This window comes from Meriones unguiculatus, chromosome 21 (assembly GCF_030254825.1).
Source record: "Meriones unguiculatus strain TT.TT164.6M chromosome 21, Bangor_MerUng_6.1, whole genome shotgun sequence".
NCBI classification, from domain to species: Eukaryota; Metazoa; Chordata; class Mammalia; order Rodentia; family Muridae; genus Meriones; species Meriones unguiculatus.
This window is the reverse complement of record NC_083368.1, coordinates 36,540,448-36,559,163: the sequence shown is the minus strand read 5'-3', so window position 1 is coordinate 36,559,163 and position 18,716 is coordinate 36,540,448. Positions and strand designations below refer to the sequence as shown.

The 18,716-nt window shown below is 44.1% G+C and overlaps 1 protein-coding gene across 2 annotated transcripts in view; it reads left to right on the top strand.

Moving 5' to 3' along the window:
- The window catches only part of Slc25a13 (solute carrier family 25 member 13), a 166,127-nt gene that overhangs the window by 53,110 nt on the left and 94,301 nt on the right, over positions 1–18,716 (top strand). For both annotated transcript variants that reach the window (XM_021638287.2, XM_021638288.2), the window contains exon 4: positions 10,224–10,339. In XM_021638287.2, the coding sequence (XP_021493962.1) occupies positions 10,224–10,339 (116 nt within the window). The remainder of the gene's footprint in view (positions 1–10,223; positions 10,340–18,716) is intronic.

Below are 18,716 nucleotides of genomic sequence, written 5' to 3'. Positions count from 1 at the left end.
AATTTGGTTTAAAACTTTAGCTTGTCCTGGGTAACCATTTAGAGGGGGCGTGGCCAGCGCTCCATCCAAGTTGGTTGATTTCTGTACTCCCTGACATGTGTTCTTCAAATATCTACTACCTTTGTAATCAGTTTGTTTCTTAATAATTCCTTTGTAGAAACATCCATTCGAAGGAGATTATTGAAAGCAAAACGAAACATACGCTTATTGTCAAGTTTTTGTTTTGCCCCTGGATCAAACCTGTGGCTGCTAGTTTATTCACCTGTGGTTGGGAGAATGTTACAGGACCAGTCAGGGCGGCAGCCTCGAACCCAAAGTGAAGCCTCTTCTTTCTGGGTGGCATTTCTTCCTTATTTGGGCCAGGTAGCAGGTACAGTATCCGCCCCCACCGGCAGGAGCTCCTCTATTCTGGCAGTGCTTTCTGATCAGTTGTTTCCAAGTTGACTGGACAGTGCTGGTGCTGCCTCCCACGCAGTCTGCCTTCCCTTTCTAGAAGGCGGAAGGCTTACTTCCTTCTGTATTTAGAAAGGTAAGAAAACACGAAGGAGTACCAGTGCTGCTCAGGGATTCTCTTTCTGTGTGTCCCTTAACACAAAGAGTGAGCATTTGAGGCTCTTTACAGTGCAGTGACAGAGAAAACATTGCGGTTGTGGGCAGACTGGAGTTTGAGTTTATGTGCAATCACGGATGCGTCTCAAAAGCAACATCGATCGTTCTGTGATCTGGGATGGGTAGGCAAGTTGGGAAGTATGTACGTGATTTGAGACAGTTTACAACAAGAAACACGCAGTTTCTGTAGACATAGATGCTTGTTCGTGGTGGCCTAGAATAAGGGTCTAGCACATTATACAGGATGGCTGCTTCTGTTAAGTCAGGCATTTTCGTAGAACACCTTGGCACAACCAGTTATTTCTGTAACTGTAAGCTATATGGTACTCCACTAAGTTTTGAGTATCTACAACAGTTAAACTATGTGAGATAACTGAGATGATGGAGGCGTACATTAGTTTGATTATTTAATGATTTTAGAATGCATGCTCATGAAAATAGGTTGTACTCCTCCAGTGTGCAATTTTGGGGGTCAATTATACCCTCCAGAAACACGTTTTAGAGGGTGCAGGAAACATCTCGTGCTTTCTATTTACTTTTACACTTCTTGCTTTCTAAGTATCTTCTTTAAATGTCTTTTGTTGCTGAAGGCCGGTGCATTCTCTCTCTCTTTCCTGTTAGAAAAGAGTGCAACACTTTGAAAGGAGATGTAGTAGGTAGTTTTTTTCAACCCCGAGTCAATTGAAAATGCCTCAGCCCTCTCTGTTTATATGGGATGTTCTGACCATGTTGATGAGAAGTATTGTTCCTGAAACTCGGTCTGAATTTTCGTTTGTCCGGAAATTTGTGCAAATTCAATTTAGGATCAACACGTGGGCACTTTTTCACATTCTTAAATATAGAAAATCATAATCTATTTTAAGCTTATTGTAACTGATGGAACACTTGTTTACACGTGTAAAATGACTCTATGCAAGTCGTATATTGAAGTTCATGTTAATGTTTGCTATTTAATGACACCTAATGATATTCAATGAAGGGTTATACTGAACTGGAGAGAAAATGTGTTACCCAGGCAACTGCCTCTAGCAGGCTAGAGATTCAGGCATATGGCTCTATAGTACACATTATTTCAGCATCCTTAAGCATAAAGAACCACACATGTAATTGACTGTGAAAAATTACTGCTCAGTTACTGTATTGTATGGTCACAATAGAAGTAAATGAATACGTCATTGTTGTTGGAACAAGTCTGTTGGGAATCACTCGTAGACTCTACTATTTAAGAAGCAAAAATACAATAAGAAGAAAATAGCTGGTTTAATTAACATGTAAAAATTGGGTTAATTTGAATTCAGCTGGCACAGTAGATATTAATGTGGGATTTGGGGTGGTTTTTCTGGCTCAAGACCATGTACTTTTATTTATTTTTGTCCACACCATGAATCACTTTATGTTTTTAAAATGTTAGGGGCTTTTCCTGTCATTTACGTTTCGCTTCGCCTTTGGGTTTATATTACGTTCACACCAAGAAAGATTTTGGTGTGCTTCTATTCCAAACATAGGAATTGCATTTGAATGAAAGAAAATGCTAAAATATTTACAAGTAATTAAAAAATGCTTCTCATGGAAATCCTAACTTCATTTACTATGTTTAAACATTATTTCGGTTGATGCTTATTACTTATACTTTCTAAAGCAGAGTGTGACTAAATAGGGATTCACCATTGGCAGATGCAAAAAATAAAAAAAAAAAAAAATAGAAAAAGCCTGTTTGTCCTTGTGACTCCGTGTGTGTGCCAGTGCCTGGGGGCCTTTTATATGTTTTATAGTACTGTTTTAATTATTATTACTTGGGTTCAGAGATTCAGCAAAACCCGCTGAGAATAGCAATGGAAATCATTGTGCTCGCTTTCGATACTCTGTAATTGCTGTTGGAGCAGAGACTCCAGTAGCCATCGTCTACGGAATTCTGCATGAAGACAATCATCCCTCAGCTGCACCTGACTTAGTCTCAGGGTGCGCTGTGAGCTTTTCCGCTCTTAAGCCTAGGAAGCTGCAGTTTGGTGAGCAAAGGATTTGCAGCGTGTGCTCTGCGTGCTGGTTGGTCTCTGGGCATTTAAAATAACCGGTTATTCAGGGTTAATCTGGGTAGAGTAACCAGCCACTTTAGGTGGGACATTCAGCCAGTATACAGTGGTCATGGAAAGCTTGATGAGTCTTCCCCCTCGAGTTTCCCCTTCCCTAGTTATTATATTGTTTTCCCCTCATGGCTAGTAAAAGTCCTCCTCGTTTGTTCGCCCATCACTGCCTGCCCACTCCATTTTTGGAGGGAAGGCAAGACAAGAACCCGAGATTGGAGAATCAACAATCTTTGTGGCCACTTAGAGCTGGCTGACAGATGGTTCACCTGCTGGCTTTTCAGTGAGTGATTGCTTTTCTTTGGCTTAATCTCCCCATTATCCCTCATTTGCCATTTTAATAAAGTTGAAGCCTTCTCATCCAGCCTTAACTAAAGCAGAAGGAAAGATGTAGAAATCAGTGCTTCAAAAAAAGATCTGCTGTTAGCACAAATCATTATTCCAACAGGCTGTACAGTCACTCTCCCTTCCTTAGTGTCTTTTTGAATCATTATTCCAACAGGCTGTACAGTCACTCTCCCTTCCTTAGTGTCTTTTTAAAGACAATATTGAAATTAACATAAGTGGTTTGTAGCTTTTCTTTTTCTATCCCTGTTTAAGCGTAGCATGTTTCTTCTTAAAAAAGTCTTTGCGTAATCTTAAAATATTAATAATGGGATATATATAGAAAATGTGTGTATACATTGATCACTCTGTTCTCAGTATTTGTAAATGTATGTGATTAGAATAATGTAATATATGATAAGGTAAGTTTACACAGTGTTTCAAAAACACTTTAAAAATTTCCTATTATGTGTATGAATGTTTGCCTGCATGTATGTATGTGTGCGGTGTGCGTGCCTGGTGCCTATGAAGGCCAGAGGGAGGTGCTGAGCCATCTCTCTGGTCCCAATTTTTCAGGTTTTGGAAGTGATGTTTTCTACCATTAATATCCATTTATCTAGCGACTGTGGAGACAGATTCTGTCTTTTTAGAAGGCTTTTAATATTCTTTTCTAGGATGAAATTGGCCACAATGAGAACTTGTTTTATACCTCAAAGTTTGAAAGGTAGGATGTTGGGGATATGGCTTAGACATGGAGACAGAGTCCCCCAAGATCACTGGGCTAAGTAGTAGTCACCTGCTAAGGAAAGAAAAAGAATGGGTTATAAAACTTGTGTTGGTAGGAGACATCATTTAGTGCTGACCGGCTATTGGCAAAGGAGAACCAGAAGAGAGATGAGTCATATTGGTGGAAGTGCTTGACACCTCTGGTGGGGAAGAGAATGTCAGAGGCACAGGAATGCAGTCTCCCTGGTTGACACCGCCATTCTGAGTTGCTTAAGTGTTACTTGGAGTGACCTATAAGGCTGTGGACAGATAGCTAGGGTTGGCAATGTGGCTGAGTTGCTCACTGGGTGAAGCTCACAGTTATGAAAGCTTGTGTATTTATCTCCTTTTGCCAATATGGAGGCAGTGATATATGCAGAGGTGGCATTTGTAGACCAAGTTCATGATAACAACACAGTAAAATCACTAATAAAAAATCTTTAATAGCATTTTAAAGCCAGGCAGTAGCCTGCCTGTTTGAATGGTATGGGATCTGCCAGGTTTCATTGCAGCCAATGAATTTAAATAGGCCCTTGGCAAACACTCCAGTGAGGTTTGAACCAGAGTATAGTTGAGCTGTGTGCCAGTCAGCCGGATGAGGCCAAGCCCTTGCCTGAGCCAGGGTGGATGTGAAAAGATTCCCTGAGGCCTGAGATCCCACATGGGAGAGAAGATTTCAGTGGAGAGGCAGACAATACAGACAAACCCTTCATGGTCTAGGAAAGGAGGCAGCTAGGCAGAGGTAAAGCTAGGTCCCACCTTATTCCCGCTGGCTTTAGAACCTGAAATGTGATAGGGCATATCCTCTTCTTAGAGCGTGTTTTAAACAGTTATTATGAATTTGCATAGTTAGGTCTGGGAGGCCTGGGTATGCTCTCGGACCATCAACCAGCCTGTTAAAGCAGAATGTTTGCGTGTGATCTCCCTTGCTCTTTACCTCAAGAACAGTTTTTATATCCTTACTGACCTTAGGACCTTATTAGACTTCTGACTGCTGCTGTCCCTACAGCCACAGGCCTCCAGGTGTCATCCAGGGAAGACAGGCCCCTACCTGGACTTCTAGTAAAAGCTCCTCCAGACTGCCTTGGGACATATGTCCTCAATGTAGCCATGTTCTCTCTGGTGCTGCTGATTAGAACAGCTTGGTATGTGGCCTATGCTGAACTGGCTCAAGGGGTCTTTCTAAGACACGTCACTCCCCTGCGTACACTTTCCAGCAATGATATTTCCATATACAGGGAGATAAAGCTCTTTGAATGGCCCTGCCACTCTTTCCTTTAGCCACCAGCTGTCTTCTTACCCCAGGGAGACTAGCTAGCCTTGGGTTTTCTTAGGCTCCTTGCATGGTTCTTGTTGTTACTTACTCTGGGATGATCTTTAAGTGTGTTTGTGCTCATTGTTTTACTCCTCCACTAAAGAGTGGTTCCTTGAGGACCCGCGTTCTTTTGATTGTAGTCATTGACATCTAGGGCATATATAACCTAGATACCTATATAGTGTATTATTTGCAAGGCATTCAAGAGGAAAGAACAGAGCTGGAAAAGCCTAAAAGCTAAGGATGCTAACATTATATAGCCCATACTCTTTACTGGGAATGAAAAGAGTCAGATTGTAACTTCTTCTCCTTCTCCTCTCCCTCTCTTCCTCCTCTCCCCCTTCCCCTCCAGAACCACAGTACTTGAACATGGGTGGTCTTGGAACTCTGGTTTCTGGAGTTAGATTTTACCGGTTTACTTTTATCTCTGCCACTAATCCTGGACAATTGCCTGGCTTCTGTTGCCGCACACAGAAGGGGGTAATAAGGAAAAGTTATTTTTGGGAAGCGCTCTTGTGGTTAGGAATTGGAGTAAAGTGGTAATTGGATTTTGATATGGTGCATTGTCTACACTCAAACTTCCTAAAGTATGAGCAGATCAGGACCTTCTGTGCAGCTGTGTAAATTTTCATAGCTGCAGAACTGGCTTGGAGATGGGAGCTAGGGAAGATGAAAGGACCACATGGGTTCTCAGCCTCTGCAGGGAGGAAGAGGAGCACCAACGTCACCTACCTTGTACAGCTGGAGTTCCTGTGATGCTTTCCAAGCATTTGTTTCCTTTTTTTCAGTTCTGTTTTCTCCTTGTTTCTCTCACTCAAGGCCTGTGCTTGAGACCAAGAGCTATCTCTTGCAAAGTTGGGATTGTCAGAACTCAAAAAAAAAAGTTTGTACTGTGATAACAAAGGTAGTTGCATTTTGGTAGGTATCCATCTAGTACCTGTTTATGTGATCCTGTGTACTTTGTCATAAACTGTAACAATGTATTCAACTTTCTGTCTTTTAGCATATACTAATTAAACATAAATAGGGTTTCATTCTGACCTGTTCATATGCAGTCCATTGATATTTTTTTTTTTGTAGATTTACTGATTGTATGTATATTAATGTTTTACCTGCATGTGTGTTCACCATGTGAGTGCCTGGTGTGCAGGAGGTCAGAAGAGGGTATCAGATCACCTGGGACTGAAGTGACATGGTTGTCAGCTGCTACGTGAGTGCTGAGAATCAAACCCTTGTCTGCTATAAGAGCAACAAGCTGTCTTAATTGCTGAGCGAACTCCCTTGCCCTATGCAATCCATTTCTATCCCAGGTCTTCTTTAGTGGAGTGTGTTATAGTGGTACACAGTGTCTGGGCTGTTCCCTCTGGACTTCAAGGTGCTGTAGAGTTGTCACTCTTAAAAATGGTCCAGGAGAACAAGTGGCTCTGATGCTCTGAAATTAGCCAGGAAAAAGGTCCTGGTTATCTAGACACATATTCTCCCCTAAACTGTGAGCCATGTCATCAAGTGTGACTTGTGTGTTTGCTTCTGTGCTCATTGGCTGCCTCCTCCTGTTAGCTGCTGTGAGTGAGTGTTGACACAGAACACCTCTCCTTGCATACTTGCCGTGAGTTTAAACAGAGGGGTCTGATTTATGTTTAAAGGGCGTCTAACACAGTGAAGGAAGTTTTGGCAGTTGGGGGTGGTGGAAAAGGAAGCAGGTGAGCTCAGTAGCCAGGTCTGAACGTGATGAAGCTTGTATTCTTCCTTGTAACTTGTGTTAATACCCATTAAACCTGTAAAGTGAGGTTGAAGCAGTGTTTATATGAAAATATAGATGTTTGTGGAAATGGTGCTGTAAGTGAATATAGAGCTATGTAATTATTCCCATGGCCTTCTAGTCAGATTACCTTGAAAATCCAGAGTGATCTTGATGAACAATAGTACATTATGATTTCATGGTTCCCCTGAATACCTCCTACATAGAGGTATAACGCTTGAATCTAATAGGATTACCAAATTACATACCTTTTCGGTATCAGTAACGTACCTAAAATACCAGTCTTCACTGGCTAGTTATGGTTTTGAAATGACATTGAGATGCCGGAGGAGAACCTGTTAACGCCCATGGAGAGCCTTCAGGCTTTTCATCATTCTTAGAAAGGCAAGATGCTCTTTTTACTGACTTTCGGGTTGAGTCAGTCCACAAAAGAAGAGCTGCTTTTCTATAGCTCACACGGTGTGGTTCCTTTGCCTAGTCTTTGCAGGTTGGTTCCACCCTGGGCTCCCTTGCTGTCTCGCACACTAACAGCCCACTTTCTGCCGCCCACCGGCCTTCTCCCGGTGAGCAGGACCGGGTGGCTGCAGGGCTTCCGGTTCCTGCTCAACAAGGTGGAGGGTGGGCCAAGGACTGATGGCGAGGAGGAAGCAGACAGAAACAGTTACCCCATTCCCTGTAATCCTTTGGGAGGGATGGGCCAATTGGTGAGTTCCTCATAGGTATCCTCTATTAGAACATTCTTAGGAAGATGACCAGATATGCCTATTGTCCCACCCTTCAGTAGCTCTTCTTTAACCCCTTCCCACCCAGGTATTTCTTTTGAATCTTTGCTTCTATATTAGCATTCTCAGGTGCTATAACAAAGTGCCAAAAACAGTAAGTCATAGTTATTTTTAAAATTTTATTTTTTTCACATTCTGGGTGGTGGAAATCATGAAGGTTGCTGGCAAGACTGTTCCTTCGTGGGGGCCATGAGAGAGAATCTGTTCTATGTCTCTCTCCCAGCTCCTGTTGGTGTGCTGGCAATCTCTGGTGCTCTTTGACTCATAGACACATGGCCATGAACTTTGTCTCCACCTTCACGCAGTATACCGCACCCCTTATGCATGCGTGTCCAAGTTTCTAACCATTGGGTCCTCCCATCATCCTGTTCTGGTAGGTCCTCGTTCCTGCTAATCATAACGGCAAGAGCCCTGTCCAGGTAGGCTCATGTGCTAAGGTCCTTAGGATTGGGATTTTGGAGAGACACCATTCATTCCACACCACCAGTGTCTGAACTGCCCGCACTCAGGCAGTCCCAACACAGAACTACGGGGCCTCTTCCAAACTTCCTGCTGTCATCTTCCTTTGGCAGTGCTTCCGTGTCCTCCCTTCATCATCGGTCTACAGGGAGGCTTGGTGGCTTCCTGGTCCGTGTCCTTGTGCTTATCCTCTGATGTCTACTCCCGACCAGGGTGGTCACTGTGGCCTCACCTGGTATCCTCCATCAGTTCTGTCCAAGTCCCCATCTGTGGCTCGCACCTTTTCTCCTCTAGATGTTAGTCAAGCCTATCTTTTCTTTTCTCCTTTAAATGCATTTTTCTCATCGGTCCTTCTTAAGTGGTCACTTGACCCCAGCTTTAATCTAAAAATGTGGAGTGATTGCTCTCTCTTGGCGACACACGGAGGTCTGTCTCCTGACTTGGATTTCTGGCACAGATGCTCGGATGGTCTCTGGCTCCTCATGATGTCCTCTGCAAGCACAGTATGTTCTGTTTCACCCGCTGCTCTCTTCATGTACTGTGTCCTAGTGTCCTTTCCTCTCCAGCTTTGTCCAGATAGACATCTAGTCCGCCCACTTTGTAACTTGGAATGCCATAGGCCAGTTCCTTTAGTGTCAGTTTCTGCAGGGGAAGAATAAGTTCAAGGCAAGCAATCTCTAAAGCCTAGTTGCTTTTAAAATGGATGTTTTAAACACCATGCCTTTTTGTGGAGCCCTTCCCAGTTCTTCGTGGGAAAAGAAGAAAGTACCTTTTTCTTGTACCCCTTACCATTTTTTGTTGTTGTTGATTTTCACACGTGACTCCTGTACTCCATGAGTTATTTATGCTTGTGATGACCTCCTGACTTTAGCACTTTAGCCAAGAGTTGAGTTCTGTCCGCTCCTTCCCCCCACCCCCTTCCCCTGGTCTGTCCCAGTGAGACCTGGAGCAGAGAGTGCCATGTTATGGGCAGGTGTATTCTTAAAATGTTTGTTGTTCCTGAATGTTCCATGCATTCTGAAAGTTGTGCTTTGGAAGGGAAACGGTAGGGAGACGCTCTATGGAACTCAGTCTTGAGTTTTCCTTTCTTTGTAGCATTATTTTGGTCAAGTGACATGCTAGGTAACAGTTAAGTTAACTCTGTAGCATGTAGACAAATGTGTTCTCTCTGTAAGAAGTTTTAGAGGAATTCGGTGTTCTGTGAAACATATAGAAATACTCCTATTCTCATCCCTTATAACCTCCAGAGACTTGGGCTTCCCCAGTGTATTATTGAAATATTTGGACCTTTATAATACAACATGGTAGTGTTTGTTTGTTCTTAGGCAGTCTCTCTTGGACTCTTTTCCTCTTTGCGGGTCATGGCATCCTGGCCTGTCATGCTCTTCCTGGAGCATACATAGATTTTATCATGTTGTGACAGTCCTCAGAAACTCTCACTCATTCCTTTTCTGTGAAGAAGAATGCTGTGGTCTTTTTCTTACCTTTAAGGTGATCTCTGGTCCTCTAGCACACTATTATCTTTTGTATACCTCATTGTCCTTGCAAAAATCAATTAAACTACCATTTCCTTGAATGGCACTAGCTTTGTTGTCCCCTGTGTAGTGTCCGCAGACTAGTGGTATCTGCTTTCCCAGAACCAGTGGCTGCTTGTGTCACATTACGTGCCTGATCTAGCTGAAGATCCCTCGGTAGCTTCTCTACTTCACGTGTGGTCAGGGATGGCCAGCGATGAATGGGTCCTTACGACTCAGTCGTATGTGGTGTATAAGGCTGCTGATAAGGAACGGGGTTGCTTTTCTGTTTTGCTATCACTTGAAAGTATCCAGGCTTTAATCACAGAACCCAACAACATGCCAAGGGAAGATTGATTCCCGAAACATGGAAGAGACAGTTGGATTAGAAACCGTAGGGCAGTCGGCGTTTGTCCATGTGATCCTACCCCGCCCTTCTTCAGGTTTCTCAGCATGACTGCCTCACACTGGGTGCTCAAGCAAATGCCGAGGGCTGCTAGCTGTGATAATTTGGATCCTACAGTGGCACCTTATTTAGTTACTTTAGTGTATGGTTATACAGTTCTGTTTTCTACAGGAGACTGACTTTGTGTCTTTGCTTATTTTATGTTACAGGTTAATATCCTTCCAAGAATTTGTAGCCTTTGAATCTGTCCTGTGTGCTCCAGATGCCCTGTTTATGGTGGCCTTCCAGCTGTTTGACAAAACTGGCAAAGGAGAGGTAACTTTTGGTAAGGATCGTGATCATGGGAGCATTTCTTTATTTTAAGAATGAAAGCTACTCCCATACACACTCTCTTTTTTTAAATTGATTATAGATTTTTTTCTTCACTTGATTATTCCTGATTATGGTTTCCCTTCCCTCTGCTCCTTCCAGTTTCCCCCACCTCCCACTCCCTTTATGTCTCATTGTAAAACAAACAGATTTCTAAGGAATAATAATAAAATAATACAAAAAACTAACACCTCAAGTTGGACAAAACAAAGAGCCCAAAGAAGACACAGGAAACAGAGACCTGCTTGTTCACATGTGCAGGAATCCCATAAAAACACCAAGCTGGAAGCCTCGATATAAAGGGAAAGGACCTGTTACAGACCTGTGCAGGCCCTTTGCATGCTGCTTCAGTCTCCGATTTCATATGAGCTTTGCTCATGTTCATTTAGAGAGCTTTGTTTTCTTGGTGTCCTCCATCCCCTCTGGCTCCTAACATTCTTTCTGCCTCCTCTTTCTTATTGTTTCCTGAGCCCCGAGGAAGGGATTCAATGGAAATATACTACTCAGGGTGAAGTGTTCCAAGGTCTCTGTGCTTCCTCCTATTTGTTTCTGTCTGCTGCAGGAGGAAGTTTCTCTCTTGGTGGCTGAGCCAAGGCATTGATCTGTCATTAGAGCAGGATGTCATTAGGAGTCATTTTGTCATGTCATTACTTTTTTTTTTAGAACAGTAGTTTGGTTTTACCCTAGGTCTCTCTCTGGGTTATATTGTATCACATCTTTAGTCTCCAAAGCAGTGTTGGGTGGAGTGGGCCTTAAGTCAAATCAGATACTGGTTGGTTCCTCCCACAAGGTCCGTGCCACCATTGCCCTCCGTACCTTGCAGGCGGACACGGTTGTAGATCAAAAGGTTTGTGGCTGGGTTGGCCCACACATACCCTTTTGAGAAGTTAGCATGTTCCCCTAAGCAACACTCCACTGGGGGCCAGGGCTCACACGTAGAAGGACACTGCTCCAGCCTAGCCTCAATAGGCTGCATTAGTTTCTAGGTGGGCATCGGTGTGGCAGGATGCCTTGCATACCCACAGAGGGTGACAGCTAAAAAGACTTGTGTCCCTTTCTTCTCTGTGAGCCATGCTTTCCACTGCCCGGGGCAGTGCTGATTGTAGGCAGCCGGCAGTACCCATGTACCCTGCCCTTCGTCCTGTACCTCAAGAACAGTTTTCTGGTTTTGGATGGTTCCATGACACGAGCTTTGAACTGGTCCTCCGTGGCAGTTACACACAGGGTGCTTGCCCAGCGTCAAACCTCTTTTAATTTTAAAAGGCTGGTGAGTCTTTACCGAAGTTTGCTGCAAAGTTCCAGAAAACCCTGAAAAATTTGAAGTGTAGAAGAAGAAGACCCAGAGGTGTTGAGGATGGAGAAATGTCCTTTTTAAAGAAGCTGGTTAAGGAAGTTCTGGAAAGTTCTGTGGCGGTTCCTGCGAACCTGCTGTATCCTTGCCTAGAAAGAAGCCTGGAGCCTGGGTTGTACTTCAGGGGAAATGGCCATTGTGTGTGTGTGTGTGTGTGTGTGTGTGTGTGTGTGTGTTAATTTTCTTGTGCTGTGACAAACGGCAGCTTAAGAGAGAAAGCACTTATTTTTGCTCACAGTTTGAAATATGAGGGAGGTGTCAAGAGGGGAGCAGGAAACAGGAACACGGGGGTGGGGGTGGGGGGCTCGGCACCTTGTGTCCGCAGTCACAAAGCAGGGAGCAGAATGTTGGAACTCCACCAATTACTTTTTGTTCAGTCTGAGACTCCAGCCAACAGGGTAGTGCCACCCACACTCAAGGTGGATCAGCCCCCTTTCAGCTAAACTTTTCTGCAAACACACTCAAGGTACAGGTAGACCTGTGTTTCCATGGCGATTCCAAAGGCACTCAGGTTGTTAGGAAGATTAGACTTAACGGTGCCCATTTGAAATGTCTCGATTCTGTTTCTGATTTGTTCAGACTTCCTAGGTGTGCCTTGTTTTGGTGTGTTGTGGGAGGTACTTAGACGAGGCACGAATAGAGATGGTGTCACACGGCACAGATTCTCAACCAAACATACCCAGCTACCATTAGCTCTGCTGTTTATCGTCCTGTTCCCAGTTGGCCGCATTTGCTTAGCCCAAATGAAGATCAGAACTCTGTAGGTAAGATAGGTGAATTGATTTGTGGCATTGGCTTTTCTGCCCGGTATCCATTCCTCCGTGTTCCGTTGTCGTGACAGAGTCAGTGCCCAGTTCTCCCAGCAGCACGATCAACACAACTTCCGGTGGAACAGCGCCGAAATGGCTTGAATGGTCTTCAAGCAGCTAGCGAGCCTCTCGCTCAGGGAGGCCAGTGGAATCCCGTCTGGTGACGGTGCTCAGGCAGTGTTATCTCGTGGGTTCCACAGAGTGATGGCTTTTCTACCGAGCAGACGTGGGAGGAAGCTGGGTGGGGGTGAAAAGAGCTAAGGAGTGAGGCCCTTAGTACATAAGGCTCTTCATAGGGACAAATCGGCAAGGGATGTTGGTGGCACCAGCCATGCTAGGACCCCTGTTGGAGAAGCACCCAGTGTTAGTTACTTTACTTGTTGCCGTGACCACATGTTTGACTGAAAGAATGTTAAGGGAGGGGAGAGTCACCCTGCGTTACAGTTCCATAGGTAAGCTAGGTTAATTGATTTAGTGTACTGGCTTTCTGCCCTGTACAGGGGCTATAGCCCACAGCAGGGAACACACGTGGCAGGGTTGTGGTTGGATAAATTGTGGCCACGGTCAAAAGGCAGAGAGCTGACCGGAAGAAGTGAAACTGGGCTATAAACTCCCAAGACCTACCCTGAGTGACTTACTTCCTCCAGTGAGTGTCCTAAACGTTCTACAAACTTCCAGAACACCACTACCAACTGGAGTCAAATCTACATTTCACATCAAATCAACAGACCCAGGCTGTCACCCGTGTGGGGTGAGGTTAGGTCCAGATCAGAAGAGAACAGAGCCATGGTGGGGAGGACTTTCCCGCAGTTCTGGGAGTCACAGCTGCCATTTGTCACTATGAGTTGATCTTGCTGGTTTTTAAAAGTTAAAGTGGGACAATACCAAATAATACTCCTTTAAGACCTTATTTGTCTCGGCTGGGTTGATGGCGATTAAGATCCCTTTCAGAAGACACGAGTTCAGTTCTTAGTACCCACACCTGTGGTTCAAGTCCAACTCCAGAGGATCTGATGGCCTCTTCTGGCTTCTCCAGGTATTTAGCAAGTGTGTATGTGAACACATGAACATACATACATGCACACACACACGTACGCAAACAAAATAGATCTTGTTCTGTTTGGAGATTGTAGCATCCTGTTTGGAGACTGTAGATGGGGAAGACAGATGCTCATATGTCCTCGGCTAAGGGAAAGTCTTTCTTTATGAGAGACTCTTAACCCACTGTGAGCAAGCAAGCTCTAACACATGAGCCTGGGAAGACATTATACTAAGTAAGAAACCAGCTAGTCACCAAAAGTTATTGGTGGTATAATTCCATTTACACAAAATTCCTAGTTAGGTGTGCATGAAGAAAGTTGAGTGATTGGCTGGCAGGGGCTGGGGAAGACGGGAATGTGGGCTTAGTATTAGGGGAGATAGAGCTTCCATTCTGCAAGATGAAAGGCTTTCAGGGTGGGTGGTGGCTGCACAGCAATGGGAATGCACCTAATGCAGCAACTGCAGACTTAAGAGGTTAAAATTTTAAAAAATATGCATATATATATATATATTAAGTATATATTCCCCTCCCCCCCCCGTCATTATGGGAAGAATTAAGACTAATGAAAGTTGAAGTTTTTGCAGCTAGTCACTGGAGTCAGTGGGTGTAAACCCATTGGAGGTGTGTTTTAGCTTTCTTAAGAGTAAGGCCTGTACTTTTTTAGGGCGTAGCTGCCAGGCACTTCCTGTAAAATGAAGACCAGCATGGGCCAGGAGGAGGATGTGCTGGTACCCTTCTGACTTTTCTCTTCTAGGATAGAGCCCTTTGCAGCAGAACTGCCAGGATTTCCTAGCAGTCATTTCTGGCTATTTAGTCAAAAGAATTGAAATCAGGATTGGGAAGTGATATTAGCATTCATGTTCATTGTGATAATATTCACATAGCCAAAATATGGAAGGACCTGAATAACCAGGAAATTGTGATTAATGAAATGAGAGCTATTTATACAATGGACTGTTAATTCCATTTAAAGAGGAACCCTGTCATATGCAACGTGATGAACCCAGAGAACATGCCAAGAGAAAATGGCCAGTCTTGGGCAGATAAATCCCACAGACTTAAAGTCTAAAGAGTGGACTAAAGAGTGGAGACTGGAGAAGATGTAGAATTCCAAATCAAAAGGCATAACGTTTTTATTAGGGGCATGATAAGTAAGTCGCAGAGGTCTGGTATATGATCCAAGGCTCTACCTGTAAATATTCCACAACCTCCCCAAATGGCCCTACCACCTGGGGACCAGGTGTTCAACCATGTGAGCCTGTGGCAGACATGTTTTTATTCAAACCACCAGGGGGCCCTTACTCCAATTAGAATGATTTGGAAAGATATAAAGAAATTGGTTAAATGGATTTGTGATGGTGGAGGAGAGTTTCCCAGGAAGAATGGATGGTGTTGGGCCAGGTGCTAAGGATGTGTGTGTGTGGCATGGTTGAGAAGCAGAGAGGAGCACCCATGGGAACCTGGGGAGGTGGGAGGAGCTCCGTGAGAGAATTAATAGGTCTTGTCAGGCCAAGCACTGCAGGGAAGGATAGGCATGGCGTCTGCTGCTGAATGGGGGAAACTGTTGAAGGATTTTCTAGTAGAAGACTGACAGATTTGGCTGGTGGTTAATTCTGACTCTTGCTATGAGAGGAGAGTGACCTGAGAAGGAAAAAGAGACCTCGTGTTGCCTGGGACAGCGGTCTAGAGGTAGTGGTGGGGATAGCAAGACTGGTTAGATCCTGAGCGTTTTGTTACTTGAGTGTGCACACACACACACATGCCCACACCACAGGAGACTTTGAGGAGTTGTTTCTCTCCTTCTACTGTATGAGTCCCAGAGACGAAACTCACATTGTCAGGAGCCTTTTACTTGCTGAGCCATCTTGCTGACCCAGATTCTGGGTATATTTTTAAAAGAGAATGTATGTGGTCCTTTGATAGGAGAGATGTGATGTGTTTGAGAGAGCAATGTGAAAACAAGAAGATGGCTGAGAGAAAAGACTGCAGTCTAGTCAGACTCAGTGGAAGGGTAGAATTTTCAACCGAGAGTGGGAAGATGGGGGTGGGGAGGGCTAGGTGGGAGGAGCAGGGGGTTTGTTTTTCACATACAGTAGTTCATGCTTATAGTTTACTAAGCAAGTGCTCGACACTTAGCCCCAGACTGTGGACATGGAGAGATGGAATTTGCGGGTGGTTACAGGGGTTTAGCCACTGAACCAAATGCTGTGTATGAAGAGAACGGAGGTAATTCCTGAATTCTTACCGTGTGGGGCTGGTGATGGAGCAGTGGACAAAACACTTCCTCCTCATAGAACTTGGCATTCGAATGACATGGAAAAAGCACACTCTGATAGGTTACTGCCTGCTAGTAGGTGAAAAGGACAGAGGCCATTCAAGGGGCTGCCTGAGGATGGGGAACGGTTGTGGGCACAGGATGAGAATGGTCCTGTCTTTGGAGGAGAAACCAGTAGCATCAACTACGGAATCCCGGCAAGAGTTTCTCTGAAAGGCAGTTGGGAGCTAGAGCAGGTCCTTTAGCACTGGAGGAGAACTGTGACGATACTTGGAGCCGGGGAGTTTCGAGCAGGGCAAGACCCCAAACACATCTGTCAGTGCCCTTTGTATCTGTGAGGCAGGGCGATGAGGCATCTCCTTGTGTGAGAAGAACAGGCAGCCTACATTGTAAGCTCCTGGCCTTAACACCAGAACTGAACAAGCCCCAGAAACCGGTGCAGTCTTGCCCTGTTATTAGAAAGTATGGTGTCCTTTAATTTTTACATCAAAAGATGGTTAATTTAATGTAGTGTTTCCTGTGCATGCTAACAAGGGTTGTGTGGGAAAGACTCATTAGGCAGTCGGAAAGCATAAAAGCTCAAGTTTATGAAGGCACTGACAAGTCTCGCGGGAAAGGAAATCTGTTTGACTCTGTTTAAACTAGCATATGGGGAAACAAGTGTGAACATGATCTGTATGTCCTGTGTGTGTGTCACCGTATGCAAAAGCCATAAAACTGAGGTGATTCCAACTTTAGGTTCACTCTTAATTCCAAACTGTTTCTTTCCAGCTAACTGATTGTCTGTCGTGAGTGACATACATGGACAGGGACGCTCACTGGATTCATGGTTAGAGTCTGTCTGAGTCTCTGTGGTAACAAATGTGAAAACTGGTGTACACTGGGACCACAGGCAGCCTAGATGGCATAGGGAATGTGTTGCAACAGCCTGCAGAGGAACTGAGGAAGGGATGCGAGTGAACAGTGTGTAAACATGAACTGTCGATTAAAGCACCCCCGTTTCAGGTAAAGGAAAATTTGTGAAAGGCTGGGACATCCTCAGTATCCGGCTAGATGGGAGACTCGAGGGAGGCATTAGGTTTCTTTTGGGCTCGGTGGAAAAAAGAAAGTCTTTGCAACTGCCTTTGTTAATACCGATTTTAGATTTGGCATTTTACAAAGGTAATGTTTCTTTGTTGGAAGAAACCCAGTGCCGGCACAAGGTAGATTTTAGTTTGAGGTGAAGGTATCCGCTCACAGCGCATTGCAGCAGGGCTAAGAGCCCAGGTAGGAACAGCAGGAGCTTTGAAAACAGGCTCCTCCAGGTCTGTAGCGCATGAGCTGGAGCACCGTGTCAGAGCGCAGGCACTGTTCAGACACTGTTCCAGTTCATTGGGTCAAAAATCCGCTATTTACGAGACGCTAAATACGGATTTGCACGATTGACCATAATGGCTTCAATTTTGAAAGATAGTAGTATCAGAGAGCACTTCCAGTTGGTGGCATAATTTGAGAATCGTCCATGCTCAAATGGCTAAAATATTGTACTTTTTGCTTCTTCATCACACCATTTTAAAAATAGGGACTTTAAAAAAAAAAAAAAAGGGCAGGCTTGTTGAGAAGGTGGCAGAATGTCAATTGAAGAGTAAATCACAACAGCCATGTGAAGTTAACCACTGGCCTGGAGGTTAAGCATTCTCCACAAGGATACAGAGAGATTAGACTGGGAGCCCCTACCGACCTTCCATCCGTCTGTCCATTCGTCCATCTATGTGTGTGTTTGTCTGTTTCTGTGCATGTGCACGCACGTGCCTGTGTTTGTGCAAGATGAGAGCTGAAGAAAGTTTGTTCACACGAAGAAAGGTGCAGAGAACGGAAAGCTAAGATGCTAACATTAAATCCTGAAGCCTGGAGCTGTGGGGAAATTTGACTATTTTAAACTGTACCGCTCATTTAAAAATAGTAAAATTATACCATTATTCTTTCAGTATGAGAGAGAGATAAAAATACAGTTTTTCTAAATTGGAAAATTTGCTGTAATCTTGCTGCTAATGACTGATTTCTTCCAACAGTTGCAAGGCAGATTTGCTCTGATAGGTTGATAAAGGAAACAAAATCAAGAGCATATTGGAAGTTCTTAGAGAAAATTACAGTTTAGGTATATGTTGGGGGTGGATAGTTAGACATTTTAATTGAAATAAAACAGTTTCATACTAATATGGGCTCGCTGTGGGTGTGCTTTTGCAGCACATCTGCTCTTGAAGCCGCTAAGTAGGGTTAAATGTATGTTAATGCTTTTGTGAGAAAATTATTTTTGATAACATCCGTCTAAAGAAACTAGCTGAGGAATTATTTTTTTTTTAAACAATATAGATGTTACGCTTGCACTTATGGAATGAATTTGGATTCTTACACTGTTTAAAAATTTCTGAGCTTTGGAGTTGCTTGGTTGTGTTCCTTCTTGGTGGTAAAAGATAATGATAATCGACCCAGCAGATGACTAAAAGCAGGCACATCTGAAGGTTGACCACAGTCTGCTGTTTGCCTCCAAACGCCATTTTAATTGACCTTCTTTACGTGTGAAAGGCTGCTGACCTTGTTATTCCACGGATGAAAAAGGCTTTTTCTAGCCGATAAACCCGGAAAGCCTCCCAGTTGGCTTCTCCGATGTTGATTGAGTTAGAACATTTCAGAGACCATTTTTGTCTTATGCTAAATCTCTGCTGGCCTTTCGCCGTCCGGCCTCATTGTGCAGCATCACTCACTGGGCTGATTTGTGGTGCTATGCTTGAGCCTTTGTAGATCTCAGATCTTAGAGTAGGCTTCTTCTCTCTGAGGCCGAGGCTGGGTTTTTACTGTCTTTGCATGTGCTGTTTG